The sequence below is a fragment of the Rhinolophus hipposideros genome, assembly GCF_964194185.1.
Source record: "Rhinolophus hipposideros genome assembly, chromosome: 9".
NCBI classification, from domain to species: domain Eukaryota; kingdom Metazoa; phylum Chordata; class Mammalia; order Chiroptera; family Rhinolophidae; genus Rhinolophus; species Rhinolophus hipposideros.
In genome coordinates, this window is record NC_138055.1 from 61,855,551 (window position 1) to 61,874,089 (window position 18,539).

General features: G+C 42.1%; 2 protein-coding genes across 3 annotated transcripts in view; one reads left to right on the forward strand and one right to left on the reverse strand.

The window, feature by feature from the left end:
* LOC308502618 (uncharacterized protein C12orf56) overlaps positions 1–8,048 on the reverse strand; it is a 68,253-nt gene extending 60,205 nt beyond the window's left edge. The window contains exon 1 of the mRNA XM_081060588.1: positions 7,605–8,048. Coding sequence (XP_080916714.1) covers positions 7,605–7,856 — 252 coding nt within the window. The 5' untranslated portion in view covers positions 7,857–8,048. The remainder of the gene's footprint in view (positions 1–7,604) is intronic.
* The window catches only part of XPOT (exportin for tRNA), a 42,901-nt gene continuing 31,238 nt past the window's right edge, over positions 6,877–18,539 (forward strand). Inside the window, exon 1 of one of the 2 annotated variants that reach the window (XM_081060582.1) lies at positions 6,877–6,928. The gene's annotated coding sequence lies outside the window, so the exon portion shown is untranslated. Of the gene's footprint in view, positions 6,929–16,224; positions 16,644–18,539 lie in introns of those variants that run through there. The other variant, XM_081060581.1, reaches the window with a different exon arrangement.

Sequence of the window (18,539 nt, forward strand, 5' to 3'; positions counted from 1 at the left end):
TGAAATTTTCCTTAAGAAAAAGTTAACAAAAGAGAGATGACAATCCAATGAATGTAATGTGTGATTCTTGATAGGATCCTAGTTTGAACAAACTGTAAAGGATAACTAAAAACAGAAAAGCTATGTGGCCTTTACTGAAACAGGGCTCTCCTCTGTTCCACTGATTTGGGTTTAGACAAATTGTAGAAAGTTAATCAAGCATATGCTGCTCCCTCCTTTTGGAAACACTTGCCCTTTTTTTCTGCATAGAAACTACTATACGTCCTTCAAGGCCAAGCTCAAAAGTTACTTCCTTCCTCCGTGAACATTTGCCCATTCATCCCTCCGCCCCCAATAAAACATGTTTCTTCCATACTCTGTTTATTATATCTGTTTTCATGTTTCATTATAATGATCTGCTTGTAACTGTTTTTCTTCTTTCCCCTCTGCTTGCCTTCCTCTCCAAATTATGAGATACTCAAAAGGAGGTAACCACTGTTTATTCATTTATAAATTTATAGTCCCTAGTAATTCAAAACATTGGTAGAATGCTCCATAGGAAATCTAACATCTGTTCAATAGAACTTTACAGTGTGGAAAGAAAACATAAACCAGAGGAAAAGCGAAAAGGGAGAAACTGAAGGTAGCTCTCATGGTCTGGGTTACAGTTTGGAGATCACTTTACTTAATGGGACATTAGATCGTGGAAATAAGACCCAAAAAGTGCTAAATTGTGAGATATCTTTCAACTTCCTTTGACCTTTCAAGACCTAACTTTCTTTCTGTACAGCAAGCTCTAACTCTACAGTGTCTCACAAAGAGAGGAAAGCAAGTAATAAATTAATTCACTCAAATTGCAATTTAACGAGTTACCTATTCTAGGAGTATTTCAGAGGGAATATGAAGGAGGAGCAATGGTAAACCCAAAAGATTCAATTTACTGATGAAGTGGCCAATGAATATATGGAGGTATCTTAAATGGATTTCCCTCAATTACATTAGCAATTACCTATGTCACACTGTACATAAGCTTACTCCTAAGTAGAAGCTATTTTTTACATTGAGCATTTGGCAAATTTTTCCACTGTCATAATTCAACTCATTGCAGTCTCCACCAGTGGTTTTGTGTGTGTGTGTGTGTGTGTGTGTGTGTGTGTTTTCCATTATACTCTACCTGGGCTATGGCGCACCAATCCCTAAGGTAGTCTGAGTAGATGAGCTACTTTTGTAATCTATGACTATTGCTGGCATGACTGATCCACCCACATATTTCAAAAGAAATTAGCCGTTTGGAGAATTGGGCACTGCCTCATCATAATATTGGAGGCTCCTTAGACTATTTCAATATTAGGCTTGAAAAGTCATTGCCTCAGGGCCACGAGCCACAGCTAAGAAAGACTGAAAGAGAAAAAGCTTTCAAGGCTTGGCCTGGTGAAAAGGGTGCTACATCCCACCTGGGTCTTTTCAGCCAAACCTGTCCTTGAACCTCAGCAGCAATGACACCAGTCTCAGCTTTGAAGAACAACCTTGAACACAGAGAGATGGTGTTGGAGAATAAAAATGGTGTTTACCACTTCGTCCCCTCCTTCCTGACAACCACTGCCCAGGAACTATGCACTCTGCATACTGAGGTAACTATGTTGTTCCTATTGCAAAACCTAAGAACTTTTAAAGAAATACCACAAATCCGCAGAAAGCCAGTGGTTATTATGTGCATAGTGGTGAAAGAATGCTGGCTCTGAGGTCAAAAGACCGAAGTTTACATTCAGCTCAGATGTTTCCTGAATACACTGACCTTGTGCAAGTATTTACCCTTTTTCTGCCAGTCTTCCCATCTATAAAAAAAGAGAATATTACCTTCCTTATAGAAGAAGATTAAATGAGATAATCCATTTAAAGTGTTTGACACAAGGCTGGCACATAGTACATATCCAATAGACATCGTTTATAATTAATGACATTTGATTGTTCATAAGAACCTCAGGAATGCAATACTGAGCCAGATTCATGGTCCACTCAGCTAATATTTGTCTCTGATGGTAGCAGCAAGGGGCATTTTGGGAGAGAAGAGAATGCTCCTTTTTGTTATTATCTCAAATGAATAAGGCTTTATCTGAGAATATCCCTAACTTCTTTGACTAAAAATCTCTAAGAATATGTCAGTATGAATGTGTCATATCTTTTTTATCCATATTTGTATTTGCTACTGGAACTTATTTACTCTTATTTATATTAAAATACTACTTTCAAAGTGCAAGGAGATTATTTCTTGTTTTCCAATATTTTATTAACAATTCCGTATTTACCTTATCCCTTAGTCTTGGTTTCAGAGTTGTGATTCAGGTTTTTTTCTATCAGCTTTAATTTCAGAGAACAAAAGAACCCTAAGCTTTCAGCAGTTGGTTATCTAGTTTCAATTTTTTTCAGTTCAATTCATCATGGATATTTTTGAGTTCTTACAGCAAAGTGCAGAATTGAAACATACAAAATATAAGATAGAGTTTGTTTTCAAAGAGCTTAGAGTTTTCTGGATAGTCAGTCAAGCCAGACTATGTGGGTTCAAATTCTGGTTCATGCCACAAGTGGATGACCTTGGGCAAACTTCTCAAATTCTCTGTACTTCAGTTTCCTCATCTGTAAAACAGTTAACATTATCTGGGCTTGTTATAAGGATAAAGAAGTTCCAAATTAAGGATTTAGAAGAGCAGCTGGGTGACGTATTGTATGCCCTCAGTGAAATGTCAGCAATTTGAAGTAGGCCTTAGAGCCATTCAGATATTCCTGTTCTCTTTTCCAGACACATGGAATGCACATATGATAGGATCACATTTTCCTGCCCGCTTGTAGGCTAGGTGTGGTCATGAGCCTGACTCTGGCTAGTAAAATGTGAGAGGTGACGTATGTTACCTCTGGGTTGAAGTTTAAAACCCAGTGTATAATTTACTGAGTTAATTTCTCTTTGTCACGGTGATTAAGCAAGCAAGTGCTGTGAGAAAGCCTTTGATACGAAGATGTGTAACTAGGTATCACGTATCTTGTGACTAAGATGAAGAGAACCCTTTGCTAATCCATGATAGACAAGTAGCTTAAATAAGACATCGACTCTATGTTGTGTTAAAGCACTGAGACTTTGGGCTTGTTTGTTAGTGTGCCGCTTAACCTAAACTATCCTGACTAATTTACTGTCATTCTAGTCACTGGGAAGACAGCAGTGAATCAGATTAACGAAATGCCTGCCCTTACAGCATTCCTCAGACTTGAATGCAATATTCAAACTATTCTGTGTGAACAAAATACTAAGAAGAAGCCAAAATGGATGGTAAGCATTTGTCACCTCTTTCTGCCTCCTACAGTGAAAGCTTTGAAATATTACAAATGAGTCAAAACAGAGAAAGAAAGCTAAAGAAGAAAAGAAGCATCCATAATATGGTCTCGTCTTACGTAACTCTTACTACCTCTCAAAATGCATAACACAGGTAAACAATATAGGAATCAAATCATAAAAAAACAAAAGGAGCATGACGAGAGCTGAACCTGAGCATCAGGAGACCTGTGAGAATTACTCTGGTTGTGCCACTAACTGGCTGTGTAATTCTGGCCAGTGTGATGAGTTGTCAAGTCTCCACAGTCCCTCAATACTTGAAAATAAGGAAATATGATCTCCCTTGCTAAGAGGTAGAGTGTATAATGGACCTAAGCATCCATTCATTTATTCTTCCAATTGACAGATAATTTTTGACCATCTACTATGTATCAGGGAATAGTATACAGTATCACAGGATGAATAGGACAGGGAGCCTACATTTACAATGGGAGATGGGTAATGAATCATTAAAAAGGTTAATCTTGTAATGCAGATAGTGATAAGTGCTTTGAAACAAACAGATATGGTAAGTGTGTGATGGGGGAATGGTACTTTAGACCAGGTGGTCATGGAAGGTATCCCTGTGGAGATGATGCTGAATTTGGAAACACAACTGCCAAGAAGGAATCAAGCCTCTGAGGATCTGAAGGAAGAGTGTTCCAGGTAGGATGGCAAGTGCAAAGGTACTGAGGCATGGTGGGAGAGCATAAAGAGCTCAGAGAAGACTGGTAGGAAGTCAGTCAGAGAGAGGGGTCAAATCACAGAGGCTCTTATAGGTAATAAGGAGTTTGCGAGCTCAGAGACTCTCAAACAGAAGAGTGACAATTTAATTTACAACTTACGTTTTAAGAGATCCCAACTGCAATGTGGAAAGGAATCAGTTTGGAGGCAATATCAGTAGCCTAGTTAAGAGGTTGGACAAGGAGCACCAGAAAAAGGCATTAGAAAGGTCACAGTTGGATATATTTTAGAAGTGACAGGGTTCAGAATATGCTACCTGAAAATACACCACCTTGGAATACTGAATATTTTAAGCAGAAGGAATTTGAGGAAAACGTGGATGTTAAGAAATTCTCTCTGACGTTCTCCCACCCACCTCCACTGAAGCATGGGAAGAATAGTGTTTTGGTGCATACAAGAGCAGAACTCCAGAGAATAACGTCAAAAGTAACTTTTACGGGAAACGTCACCCTTTTTTATAACAGCTCTGCCCACACAACCTGAGAAACTCTTTCTTTTAGGAGATGAACCATATCAAACACCTACTGAGATCTCCACGTGCACTTTAAGCTCATCTTTGATGTTAAGGAAATCTCACTTGTATTCAATCCCAGTTCTAGTCTTTTCATTGCTGTTACCTTCAGTTGTTTTCTCTTAGGGAGAGAATGGAATTTTATGTGTATATTTGCACAATTTTTTTCTGAAGGGTAACTGTGACAAGTGACGTGAACTAAATAGAGGAATCCAGCCTGATGTGGAGCAAGGGGCCCAGAGAAATAAAGGACTGGTTTACTTAGGCGTTTTACTGACATGATAATAAGAACAAAGACAGAAGGGGAACCTGAGCCAACTGAAAATGAAATAACAAGAAGACAAACTTGTACTGTAAAATGAGAAAACCATTGAGAATGGAAAAGGCTATTTAAAGAGATGGCCTGAGAAAGAGGACAGCACCCTAGTAGAAAGAAAAGTTTATCTTTCAAGGAAGGAGGAACTAGTTGTAAAAAGCAAAGCTGCCTGGCATTGAAATCATGGAGTTGACAGGAGGACAACTACATGAGATATGACACAGAAATCAGGAACATTCTACGCATCGTGGTGTTAAGTAAGGACAGAGTGCTCCCAGGTGGCCAGTTAGCTCAGTTGGTTAGAATGCGGTGCTCTTAACACCAAGGTTGCTGGTTCGAGCCCCGCATGGGCCACTGTGAGCTGCACCCTCCACAACTAGATTGAAACAACTACTTGACTTGGAGCTGATGGGTCCTGGAAAAACACACTTAAATAAGTAAAAGTTTTTTTCAAAAAAGGACAGAGTGCTCATAGGGGGATGACTATTCCACTACATCTGTGGTTATTAATTCTGCACACCCATTATTCACACATCCTATGGAGATTATACAAGTCACCATACTATAATCCGAACCCTAGAACTAGTTTGTAAAAACTCAGAAATAAAAGTTTGTTAAGGAATTTGTGCTTGGCATGATTATATTTCTCACTGAAGCAAATTTTTTTTCAAACAATTACCCATTTTAAAACACCATACTAGGGAATACTTCTGTGTTCATTTCCTATTGCTATTGAATACATTACCACAAACTTGGTGGCGTGAGACAACACAGATGTATTCTCTTACAGTATTGGAGGCCAGAAGTCTGAAACCGGTCTCACTGGGCTAAAATCAAGTGCCAGCAGGACTGCATTCCTTCTAGAAGCTCAAACCTGATTCCTTGCCTTGTCCAGCTTCTAGAGACTGCCCACATTCTTCAGCCTGTAGCCACTTTCCACCTTCAAAACCAGTAAGTCTTCCAGCTGCACCACTCTGCCACTGACCCTTCTTCTGCCTCCTTTGTCCATTTTTAAGGATGTTGTGTTTACATTGGGCCCACCCAGATAATCCAAAATAATCTCCCTATTTTAAAGTCACCTAAGTATAATGGCAAACAATCTTAATTCCATCTGCAAGTTGAATTCTCCTTTTCCATGTAATATGTTAACAGGTTCTGAGGATATCTTTTGGGGGCCATTAATCTGCCTACCAGAACTTTAACCAAAGTTAAACTATATTGGGCAAGATGGACATTTAGTCTGTCAACAGTCCTGAAATCTTAGACTCGTTTAGCACTTTCATAGGCATACACATTCTTCTGTATGCCCGACAGGTAAATTTGGTACATAAAATATGACCAAATAAGTTGGTATGCGTTTTTGTAGAATTTTTGGTTGGGGGCCGTGGGGCCTAGGGAGCTTTACCGTAGTGCCCGTAGTTTTCAGATTCTGCCAGCTCAAAAGGAAAGATATGTAACAACTACTGAAATATGTTTACTGTCTCTTGTTGAGAAGAGTAACAATGTCCTAAAATTATTACTTTTGTCAGAACACCAAGTGTTTACCAGATACTAGAAAAAGCTAAGCATTTAATGTTTTTTACAACATTTGGTAAGGTAAATTTAATTTTTTTCATTTTAGATAATGAAATGGTGGCAGTGAGGAAAAAGGTAGTTTTACTTCCGACTTTTATTCAAAAATAGAAAAAAGAAGCAAATAAATTTGCACAGTGATATCCCACAGAGGTATTTTAAGTAGGAAAAAAAAAAGCATATTTTTTTCATTTAATTTTATTCTTTTCTTACAGACGTGTTCCAAACAAGCTATGGTTCTCTTGGCAAAACAGCCCATTCAAGAGTCTCACCAGCCTCTCCCTTGGGGTTCGCAGTGACTCAGACAAAAGGGGGGGGAAAAAACCCGAGGCTAGACACCTGTCCCCAGTGGAAAAAGGAAGAACACACCTGGACAGCAGCTCAGACAAAGGGAAAAACAGTAATCGGAGAGGAGACTGCTTCCAATCTGTTGCTGGTTTGTAAGGTAAATCTATTCCGAGGAACGGGACACAGTAGCAGCACACTAAAAACTGGGACAGGGCACGGCGGTGCCAGATTGTATCTCCTTCAAGGCTCCACTCTGATGACAGGCCTTTTAGGAAGTTTTTCCAGCATGACCTGAGCCCAGTTTGGATCAAGTGACCCACCTGAGATTGCCAGATATCCTGTGGGCATCTCCTTAATGCACGCATTCATTCATTCATTCATAGTGAGCACCTAACACGCTCTACGTGCTGGAGATAGAAAAGGCAACAAGGCAGAACAGCACTCACCACATGGCATTTATTTTCATTGCTGTTGACTTTCTGCCTCTTCCACAACAGCTTCTCGGAAGGAGCCCTATTTCATTTTTGCATCCTCAGTATCTAGCGCAGTGCCTGGTAGGTGCTTAATGAACGAAGGAATGACTTGCAAGTATACTTTTGATGGAGAGCTATGTTCTCAAATCTGTAGCCCTATTTGGGACACGGGGGTTGACCGGTACACGCGGAGAGAACCGGCAAGGCATCTTTATTCGGACTGCATACAGCTATCCGGTTTCCCTATGTGGCTGCTAGTACCGAAGTAAATTAAGTACGGGAGTCCAGGGGCACGAGGGCTGGGATGGGGGGGCCCAAGGAGGGGGTTGTCGAGTCCGCCTGCCCGCTCGCGCTCCTCACCAGCTCAATGGCCACCACGTCCCGCAGCGCCACCACTCGCCGGATGGACTTGGGCGGGTTCTCAGTCAGGTAGATGAGCCGGTCGCCGAGGACCACGTACTTCAAGGTGTGCTTCTCGGAGTCGGACGCCACAATGCACGGCTCGTAGGCGCGGACGGCATCGTAGACCTCGGGGGCCAGGTGCCTCCGCAGGAACGCGTCCAGGCGGCTGTTGGTGCGCGCGGGGAAGCCAGACCCCGCCGGGCTGGCCATGCGGGGCACCCGGGGCCCGGCCGGCCGAGTGCGGGCGCGGTGGACGGCTGTACCCGGCCCCGCCTCCACGCCAGCCTCGGTGGAACCCGCGCGCGCCACAAAGCCGGCGGTGCGACCGCTGCCACCTCTCGTTGGCGTGGGAAGTCGGGCCCCCAGCCTCGGAGCCTGACTCCCGGGGTTGGCTCCCTGGAGCCCCCCGCCCGGCCCCGCCCCCCCCACCCCCATCCTCACCCAACCTCCGACAACAGTGGGCGGAGTGAGACTGGCCCTTCAGGTTAGTCACCGCCAAGTACCCGGGGGCTGCGTGGCGGAGATCCCGAGGGACTCGCCCAGCCAGCCCCCACTCCAGCCTACCCTAGTAGTGCGCACCACGCCATTCCTTACACACTGTATTGAAGCCGCAGGTTTAATGTGGTTTTCCATTAGAAATTTGAATGAGATGGGATTTACCAATTTATTTTTATATAAGCAGAACAATCCTAGAATCCTACCAAGGCCCATCACAAAGAGTGAGCATTTGATTAGAACATTGCCTGGAATAGCTCTCTAATTTTAATGAATATAAATGCAGGTCTTCTTTCTCCAACTAGCTAAAAGCTCTCCAAGAGAAGGGAATTTTATCATAAATTGATTTGGGCACACCCAAGACTACCTACCTAATGGACGTGCTGGTGGTCCCAAGGCTCAGGACAAGGCCTTGTATGTAGACTGTCGGAGCGCGTTCTGTGTAGGATGAATACATGGGTGAGGCCTGCATCTTGAAAAATTGAAGCTTATAGGTTAGGAATGCTGATTGTGCAGCCTTGAGGCTGCAGGGTAATGAAAGTGATGCGTAGATTTGACAACAGCAATAACTTATTATAAAGGAGACACATGAGAAGAGCACAACAGAAACGTGCTTTCAGTAATCCTAGGTGAGAAGTTTCATTTTAATTTCATATCCTAGAAAGGACATTCTCCCTCCCCATTCACCCCAAGACCTAGTAATGTGTGTGTGTGTGTGTGTGTGTGTGTGTGTGTACTCCAGCTACCTGTAACCCAGAATCAAATTATGACATTCTTTCTTGCAAGTCATAGTCTCCGTTTCCTCATATATTACTATTGTATACTGTATGTTGTAAACAATTTCAAATCCTTTGTGGAAAGAGGATATAAATAAATTAAAAAGCATGAACAGATATTGTAGACTAACCTGCTACAAACAGGAACTGAGGAGAAATATCTGGGTGTGGATAAACAACTCCGGCAGCTCAATCTCAAAGAATTAGGAACAGTATTTTCTTGGAGACTGTATTTGGTAAGTAAGGAGAGCAGTGCCACCTGCTGACAAAATCTTAAATGACCTAATATTTCAAGTTTTCTTAGAATCTTATCATACATAACTCTTCATAACTTCGTTAATGGATGAAAAGTGAGCCCCAGAGGCATGACTATTTCCTCTAAAACAAAGACTGTTCCCTATTTAAACCACTCAAGACCAAGTTTGTTGCCTCAAACCAACAGAAGGAAAAGGCCCTTTACCTTTGCCAAATATTAATAACCACACCTCACAAGAGCTGTTGAGAGGCAAATGGCTCTATCAGAGGTAGACTGTGAGGCCCAAGTACCAGAAAAGGCCTCACTCCAGTAGCCACAGGTCGCTCTCAGGCTTCCTGTCCCCTCCTTGGGACTAAGAGAAACAGAATGGCTGGACATTCTGAACATTCCAGAAAAGACAGCATATCTGATTCATCTGCCCAGAAGCCCATCATAAATGAACTTTTGGTGACAAGGGCACCAGGCTTAACAAACGTTAAGATGAAGCACAGAAAGAAGGAAATTTGACAAAGGGATTGATGGCTAAAGTGACCTCAGTTATACTTTTAATTTTGTGGCACACAGAGAAGGTAGTATCATGGTTTCCAGGCACTCAGTGTTCTGCACTGTTGCCAAGGTAACAGCAAAGTTCAGATTGCAGGAAAGAGGTTTAATATAGGAGAAAGATCACTGGATTTAGAGTCAGGAGAACTGGATTAGAGTGCTAACCCTGCTACTCACGGTTTGAGATTTTTGGAAATTCACTTAACATTTTTGAGCCTCTAAAATGAAACTTTGAATATATGCCCTGCCAACCAAAGAGTTGGTGAATAGAGCAAAGGGAATGAATTATGAATTGTAAAAGCACTATAGACATGTGAAGTATCCATAGTCCCTTATCTTTTGGTAAACGTTATGTGGATAGTTAACATAAATATACCCCAGGTAGGCACCTTCTCCTTATTTTCTAAGTCTGTCCAAACTCAAGAAGCATTTTATATGGATCCTGTGTAATCAAGCACTTAATAGTTTCTTGATAAAATTATAAAAAAAAAAAAAGGAACATTACTTACCTGGAACTAATAATCCCCAAAGGCACTCTCCTTAACCAGGAGAACTTTCACCAGAAGAACAGAGTAGCCGTTGGTCAAAGGATGGTCAATTCAATTAGTTTGAAAGGACAGTTATTATGAGCATAGGAGTATAGAGTCAAATGACCTGGGTTCAAATCCCAGTTCTCACACTCAGTAGCTAAATGATCTTGGACAAGTTACTTTAATCTCTCAGTTTCCCCATCTGTGAATGAAGTAATAGTACCAACCCCATAGGGTTATTATGAGAATTAATGTTTCTAAAGTATTTAGAAAAGGTACGTGAGTACAGAGTGTACCTGAGTTTAAACACTATATAAGTGTTTTAAAAATAAACTGAACAGGGGCCTGCCCGGTGGCTCAGCCGGTTAGAGCTCCATGCTCCTAACGCCGAAGGCTGCGGGTTCCATCCCCACGTGGGCCAGTGGGCTCTCAACCACAAGGTTGGCAGTTTGACTCCTCAACTCCCGCAAGGGATGGTGGGCTGCGCTTCCTGCAACTAACAACGGCAACTGGACCTGGAGCTGAGCTGCGCCCTCCACAACTAAGACTGAAAGGACAACAACTTGACTTGGGGAAAAAAATTAAAAAATAAAAATAAACTGAACAGATATGTGATTTCCTTGTACATATATAGTCATTCAGTTCCCAATTACAAAGTAATATCAAATTCTTCTTTGTTAGATGGTAGCCTAACTTTTTAAATTTTAGATTAAAACTTTACAGAAAAGACAAAAATTTAATCTACATCTATGTGCACATGATACAAACGAAAGAAGGGCATTTGTACTGTGTGTTTTTTTTTTTTTTAGTCACATTTTTGGTAGAGAAGTGAGCGGTGAGCCATAGGTCATAAGGACCCTGGAAAGATTTCATACTTAGGAGTACCCTTTCAGTGGGTCTATGGATCCCAAGTGTTCCATCTCTCAACTTGAAACTAGACAGTATATATAGAAAGATACTTGAAATCTGTAGTAACTAAATAGAACCTGAATATTTAAAGGTATCTGTTTTAAGAATCTCTATGTTTCTACTTAGTATTAATGTATACTGATCACGTAAATATCTACAATTCGCAAATAACTGACATGTGGAGGAGAAATGTCATTATAATGAAGTCTAAGGGACCATGCAAGTGCTTGGGATTTTTTTAAAAAAAGTTTCTTTTACTGAATAATGCTATAATGCTCTATTCTGCCTCAGGCTTCCTGCTTCACACCCACTTCCTCTAAAAGAAACCAGTGATTGGACTAGAACTAATAAAGACAGTGTACCTGACCTATTTTCCAACTTCTTTCTCTGCCAAGAAACCCATCATGAATGAGTTTTTGGTGACAAGGTCACTTAGGCTTAACAAGCATTGAGATGAAGCATAAAAAGAGAATTTGATACAGGACTCTGTAGTTATCAGCTCACAATTATTATTTTTGATTCAGTTTAATACATTTCACAAATATCTACCCAGAAATTATTGTCCATGAACACAATCAGGATAAGACTTATTTTCAGTCTTCAAGAATTGACTAGTAGATGAGTAAGACAACCACACAAATTTAATACAAAAATACATTAAAATATGTTAATGACATGAGAGGTTAAAATAAAAAAACACAAGCAACATCAAAGAAATGATCAAAGAAGCCTGGTTGAGGAAATTTGGAAACGTTTTATGAGGAAGGTAGCATTCAATACATGCTCAAAGAGTGAATGAAACTATTTCTTTTTTTCTTTTATTATACTTAATTTTTAAAAATTAATTCTTTTTTAAGTTTCACCCATACCTCACCCTCCTCCCCTTTGGCAACCATCATTGTTCTATATGTATGGGTCTGTTTCAGTTTTGTTTTGTTTTATTCATTTGTTTTTGTTTTTTTAGATTCCACATATAAATGAAATCATATAACATCTGTTTTTTTTTGTCTGACTTATTTCACTTAGCATAGTGCCCTCTAGGTGTATCCCTGTTGTCACAAATGGCAAAATTTCATTCTTTTTTATTGTTGACTAATATTCCATTGTGTGTGTGCATGTGTGTGTGTGTGTGTGTGTGTGTGTACATCTTTATTCATTCATCTATCGATGGACATCTAAATTGCTTCAATATCTTGGCTATTCTAAATAATGCTGCAGTGAACATAGGGGTGCATATATCTTTTTGAATTAGTATTTTTGTTTTCTTTGTATAGATACCCAGAAGTGGAATTGCTGGGTCATGTGGCAGCTCTATTTTTAATTTTTTGTGGAACCTCCATACTATTTTCCATTGTGGCTGCACTAATTTACAATCACATCAACAGTGTACAAGGTTTCCCTTTCTTCCACATCCTCACCAGCTCTTGTTATTTGTTGATTTTTTGGTGATAGCCATTCTGACAGGGGTTGAGGTGATGTCTCATTGTGGTTTTGGTTTGCATTTCCCTGGTAATTAGTAATGTTGAGCATCTTTTCATATATTTGTTGGTCATCTGTATGTCCTCTCTGGTGAAGTGTCTATTGAGGTCTTTTGCCTATTTTGTAATTGGATTGTTGTTTTTTGGTATTAAGTTGTTAGAGTTCCTTGATTATTTTGGATATTAACCCCTTAATGGATGTATCATTGGCAAACATCTCCCATTCAGTAGGTTGTCTAGACAGTTTTTGGTCGTTTTTTTTTCTGATTATGAAGTACTATGTAGTCACTGTGGAGAATTTTTTTTTTAATCCAAAAAGGTATAAAGCGGATAAAAATCACCTGCAATCTTACCACCTAGAGATAACCCTCAAGTAATGGATAAATTTCCTTCAATGAAGCTGCTTCATTAAGTCCGGGAGAGAAGCTTTGAAGGTCTAATCTATGATAGAGGAAATAAGGAAAAGAATAGAAAGGATAGTTGTGATGGTCTGGTAACACAAGTTGAAAGTACGAATTATTAGAACCAAAGGTAGAGAACAGGAGGTCATCTTCATAGATGAATGTTGAAACTGTATAAATAGATAATTACTGAGTCAGTGCAGAAAACAGAAAACCAAAGGACTATGAAGGCAGATATAGGGAAGGGGGGAATTTCTCCTTTCCCTTCTCAGTTCTTGAGGTTGGTCTAAGAATTAAATTGACATGAGGCATTAACAAGAGAAAATTGAACAAAAGTTTAATGACATGTATACCTCCTGTATAGATGGGAGAAACCCAGGAAAACTGAATTATTTGTCAAAATGGTGGAAGTCATCACCTTAAATATCATCCTCAGCTAAAGATAAAAGGTGTTGGGGATCAGGAGAATCAGTTATGGGAGATTACCAGGAAAAGCACAGTACGCAAGAGTAAAGTTATGCAGATTTAAATCCTTGCCTTCTCTATTAATACATTTCTAGAGGTTGAGTCATCCCCCTCTTCCTGGTATGCCCTTACAAATGGAGATTTCCCTTACAGATGTAAAAGAGTTTTTTTGTAAAAGTTTTTTACAAAGAATAACTTCTGCTTGGTTTTCAGGGCTTCTCCACTGTGTGCTGTTTCTTAAAAATAACCAGCTTAAAATAATCCTTATGCCAAAGAGACATGCTTTGGGGTGACAAATTCTGCTCCTCTACACAGCTTTGGGGAAGACAGTAAGATGGCAAAAATAGGAGTGTGGTGAAGAAAATTATGAGGCAAAAGGAGCGTGAGGATAAGATAGGGTCGGAAGTCAAGAGAGGAGAGAATTTCTAGGAGGAATGTGGACCCCGAGAAGAAAGATTTATTTGATGTGAATGCCCGAGGAGGAATTTATCTGCTGAGATGGACTCCCCATGGTTAACTGAGTGCTCCAATTTTATAAATAATAACAGCCTAGTGGCCATTTGTTGACAGGGGTTTCTCACAAACTCTGTATACCAGGAAGAGCACCAGACTGAACTCTAGACTTCCTGGGCTGAGTCATCAATTACAAAGGAGTTCCTGTTTTCATCTTTCAACCAATGGACTAAGACCTGTCCCCTCTAATCAGAACCGCTCCATAACAACCAGTCAGGAAACATATTGCTGATGAATCAGGACTGCTAAATTCGGACCAATCAGAAATGTACAATTTTGGGTACTTCATTTATATAAAACAGACCTAATTGGGAACCTAGATTGGTTATTTTCAAAGGCAGCCTCCCCTTTGTCCTGATGGAACACAATTTAGGTTGCTCCTTGAATCTGTGTCTTCAGGTCTGCAGCTCCTTTTATTCAAATAAATGCTTTTTATTCTTTAGTAGTCTAAAATTTAATTTTGGTTTACATGTAGAATCATGAGTCTAGGGCTCCAGCCTACCATTTACCAGTTACGTGACTTAGGATGAGTTACTTAAAACAGATCCTCCTTGGTTTCCTTATCTATAAATTAAAAATGGTGATGATGATAATACCTGCTCTTTCCCTACAAGGTTAAGAGGAACAAACAAATTAGAAAAGATATATGAAGGCATATTGTATACCTTAATGAAGCATATAATTCTTTATAGAGTTGTTGTGAAGATTAATGTCTGAACACTTAGAACACATAGTAAATGATGAAAAATGTTGACAATGCACAATTGGCATTTTATATTAGTCTTAGATGAGAGACTGGCCATCCCTTCATGGACTGGTGAACAGAATATGGAATGGTCACATTTAATATCCCTTTCAGGTCCTCTTCAGTTGGATTCCATGTACTTCCTTATTCCATAATAATGTGAGTTTACAAAACTGAAAGAGATTTTTAAAATCCCAGGTATTTGAGCTACCACAAAGGGTACGTGTTACTAAGTAAATGGTAGATAAGCTGTAGATACTAAATAGGCTGTAAATAAGCTTCATATGATACTTAACACATGAAGAATCCACAAAATGAACTTACAAATGAAAAGGGCAAATAAAGACAGTAACTGTAAGAGACTGTATTTTGATGTTCTTTAAGATGAGGCATTGCGATATAGGGAAGATGTCAAAGCCTTTGGAGCCACTCAGACCAGGATTGGTATTGGCCTCCATAGTGCATAGTTGACCTACACAGCTACTCTAAGCATCCACGCAATCATTCATTTATTGCTTTGTAACTGCAGTCTGGCACTGTACTAGACTCAGGGAATACAATGTAATGGATAGGGACGGCAATCCTAGTCTGACATTCTGAACGAGGAAATTGCAAACTGGGATGCAAAAGTGACTCACAGTAACTTTGTATGTGAAATGGCTGGTGCAGTGTCTCGTACCTGGTGGGTGGCTCAATAAATGTAGCTGTTACATTGTTACTTTACGTGTGTTCTACTTCTCTTCCCATTCCTCCCTCCAAGTTTTGTTTGTTCTTCACTGTAGTGACTGCAACCTAGTCTGTATTCAGCACGTACTGAATAATCAACAGTGAAACCTAAGTATCAAGTACTTACGGTGTGCCAAACACCGGTATTAACTCAATTCTCACCATGACACTTAGAGGTCAGTATTTTAATCACCCCAACTTTACAGATGAGTACATTGAAACAGATTATGTAACACGCCTGAAACCGAGGTCAACAACTAGTGAACGGGGTGCTGGGATTCGGATATAGGCAGCGTGAGCCTATACTGCCTCGAGGCGTTATTAATGAATAAATCAGTGAATGAGTAAACAAAGTTGACAGTAGCATAGGACCTACGACTAAGATTGCCGAAGAATGCTCTTCTTTTCACAAAGGACGAAATATTAGTACGTTTCAAGTGAAATTCAAAAATTTCAGCGCTCATCGGAGTAACGTGGGACCACGGAACAGCAATTAAACGACTCATACGTGGTATGGACCACGTCATCCGGATCGCGGTGCTCCAATCTACCAACTAACTGACGAAGCCCACCCGCGCGGCTCGGACCCCGTGCAGAAGGGGCTGGATTCAACATCCCGAGCAGGATTCAGGCCGGATCCCGGCATGCACCACAGGCCCGGGCGACCACACCTCCCGGCGAGCGCCTGCGAGCGCGTGCGCGCCCCGCCGCCCGGAAGCACGGCCTGCACGGTGCATTCTGGGAGTTGTAGGCTCCCGGCCCCGGCCTGCCGGCTGCCGTCTGCTCTGTCCATGAGGCTGCTGGCGCTGGCCCGCGCGGCACCGACGCTGGGAGCGCGCTTCGCGCTGACTCAGCGGCGACGGCGGTGGCGGCGTTGGCCGGGCCCTCGCGCTCCTTCCTTTCCTGGGGCGCTGACCCCGCCCGCTTGCCTAGGCTGGCTGGCCGGCCCGGCGCCACGCGAGAGAAGGTGCTCGGGGACGCGGAGCGGCGAGACGCGCTTGGTCCCGGCCAGCTCCGTCTCCGGCGTTAGCGCTGCGCCGTGGCGGAGACCGACGGCGACGAGGACGAGGGCCGCTCTCCCCGCTCCCAGCGTGCGGCGCCGCTCGGCTCACCGGCACTCGGGAGTGCAGGCGGGGAGGCGGGATGGAGTGATAGGGAAGGTGACTCGGGGTTTGGGGCGCAGCGGGACTCGGACCCGGCTCGCGTCGCGGGGGCTGCGTGGAAGTTGGCTGGGAGGACTGGGCGCGGGAGCCCCCACGCTGGGCAGGGTGCGGGCCGGGGGCCCTCCGCGGCGGTGTGCGGGAGGGTGGGCGGGCTGGGTGGGGGTGGGCACCAGCCGTGGCCGCCGGTTGCCGGGTGTTTCATCACCCCGTTTGCCACGAGGCGTCCTTTCGGGGAGGGATCCGGAGGGAGCGAGGCGGCGAGGCCCGCGGAGGAGGGTCGGCATCGCCCGGGGCCCCCTATTGAGTACAAGTGGCCAAGCCCGTTTGCGGTGGCTGCGGGTTTCACCCGTTTCCACCGCAGAGGGCTTTGCCTCGATTCGCCCCCCGCCCCAGGACAAAAAGGAGAAAAGTGTGTGTGTGTGTGTGTGTAGTAATTTGCCAGCAGAGACACGCCATGTCTTCTCGTCCCTTCCTCACAATTCTGCAGGAGTGGTATTTCCTGTAACGCGAAAAGAAATACTTTGGGAAAGTACTAATTAGTTTTTATTGGGGGGAAGTTACGTATTATTAAAGCGACTTGTCAGCGTGGTGTTAAAAGGCTGGGAAGATTCAGTCCTGGTCTTTGAACAGCCTGGTGAGTGTGGAAGAATCTTTCCAAATTGTTGAATTCTTGATTTAATGGCCAGCGAGGAAAAGTTAGGGGTTAGCATTTTAAGTATGTGGCTCGCCTCCCTCGCAGAACATTTGCTAAATGCGTAATTGAAGTGTGGATGGCGTTGGAACAAATAATTTAAACCTGCAGGGCTGTGCCGTGTTAGAACATCGTGTGTTCACAACAGCACAGCCTTTTACAGGGGAAACTGTCACCTTTTCGCACAAGTGGTAACTTCTCAGGTGTTTGCACACACGTAGGTAATTTACCTGTTCCATTGCATAGTGATTATTAACCAAGTGCTTTCTCTCTGAAGGATTCTTTCTTGTACTGACAACTGTAACAAGTTTGTTTGCTCAGGTAGTTTTTATTTGCCAGGTTTTATCTTAGGACCACCTGCTGTTTCCCTTGATAGAATCAAAGTGACTTGACCAAGCTTAAACAGTTTTCCCTAAAGCCATGCCAAATTCAAGGAATCTTTCATCGGACTTCTCAAGCTTGGACTTCTAGAAACTGAATTTGTCTTTTCTTTCTGTGTGTGCATTTTTCAGGAGACTCATCATCACATTTTCTTGTAATTTTTGGCTGAGGGAGCGGATAGAGGTGGAGAGGAACCACTGCCTTTGAGTTTTCACATCTGTTTAAAATGCCAATTTACTAGTATGACACTTAATCTAGAATACTTGTAGTTCCCATCTACTGTGTCTAGTTCTGAATTGTAAATAACCTATTAAGGACCCACTGTGCCAGGCATACCTTCATGTCATTGAAGTCTTTACAACTTTATAAGGCAGAAGCTCTTTTTCCCATTTTATAGAAAGGGCTCTCGGATTTCATAGTTGTTCGTTCACATGGCCCCACTTTGAAAATGACACGATTGGAGTACAAATCCATGTCTTCACAAATCCAAAACCTATGTTCCGTTGTATCCTAGATGCATAGTAATGAGTATTCAAGACAATCAGTCGTTGCCCTTTAAGGTTAGTGAGAGAAAACTTGGTAAGCAGGTGGTGACTATCAGCTCTTAGGAGGGACATCTAATTAAGTTTGAGAGAGTTGGATAATAGGGGTCAAAGAAGCCTGGGAAGAGGTGACCTCTAAGCTGAATTCTGAAGGACAGGCAGGGGTTAACCAAGAAACAAGGAAGAAGCAGTATGGGCAGATGAAAGGCAGAATACCACTGCATTCATCTTAATCTTCAGGCTAGTGGGGAGCTACACTACCTTGCTGGAGTCTGCAAG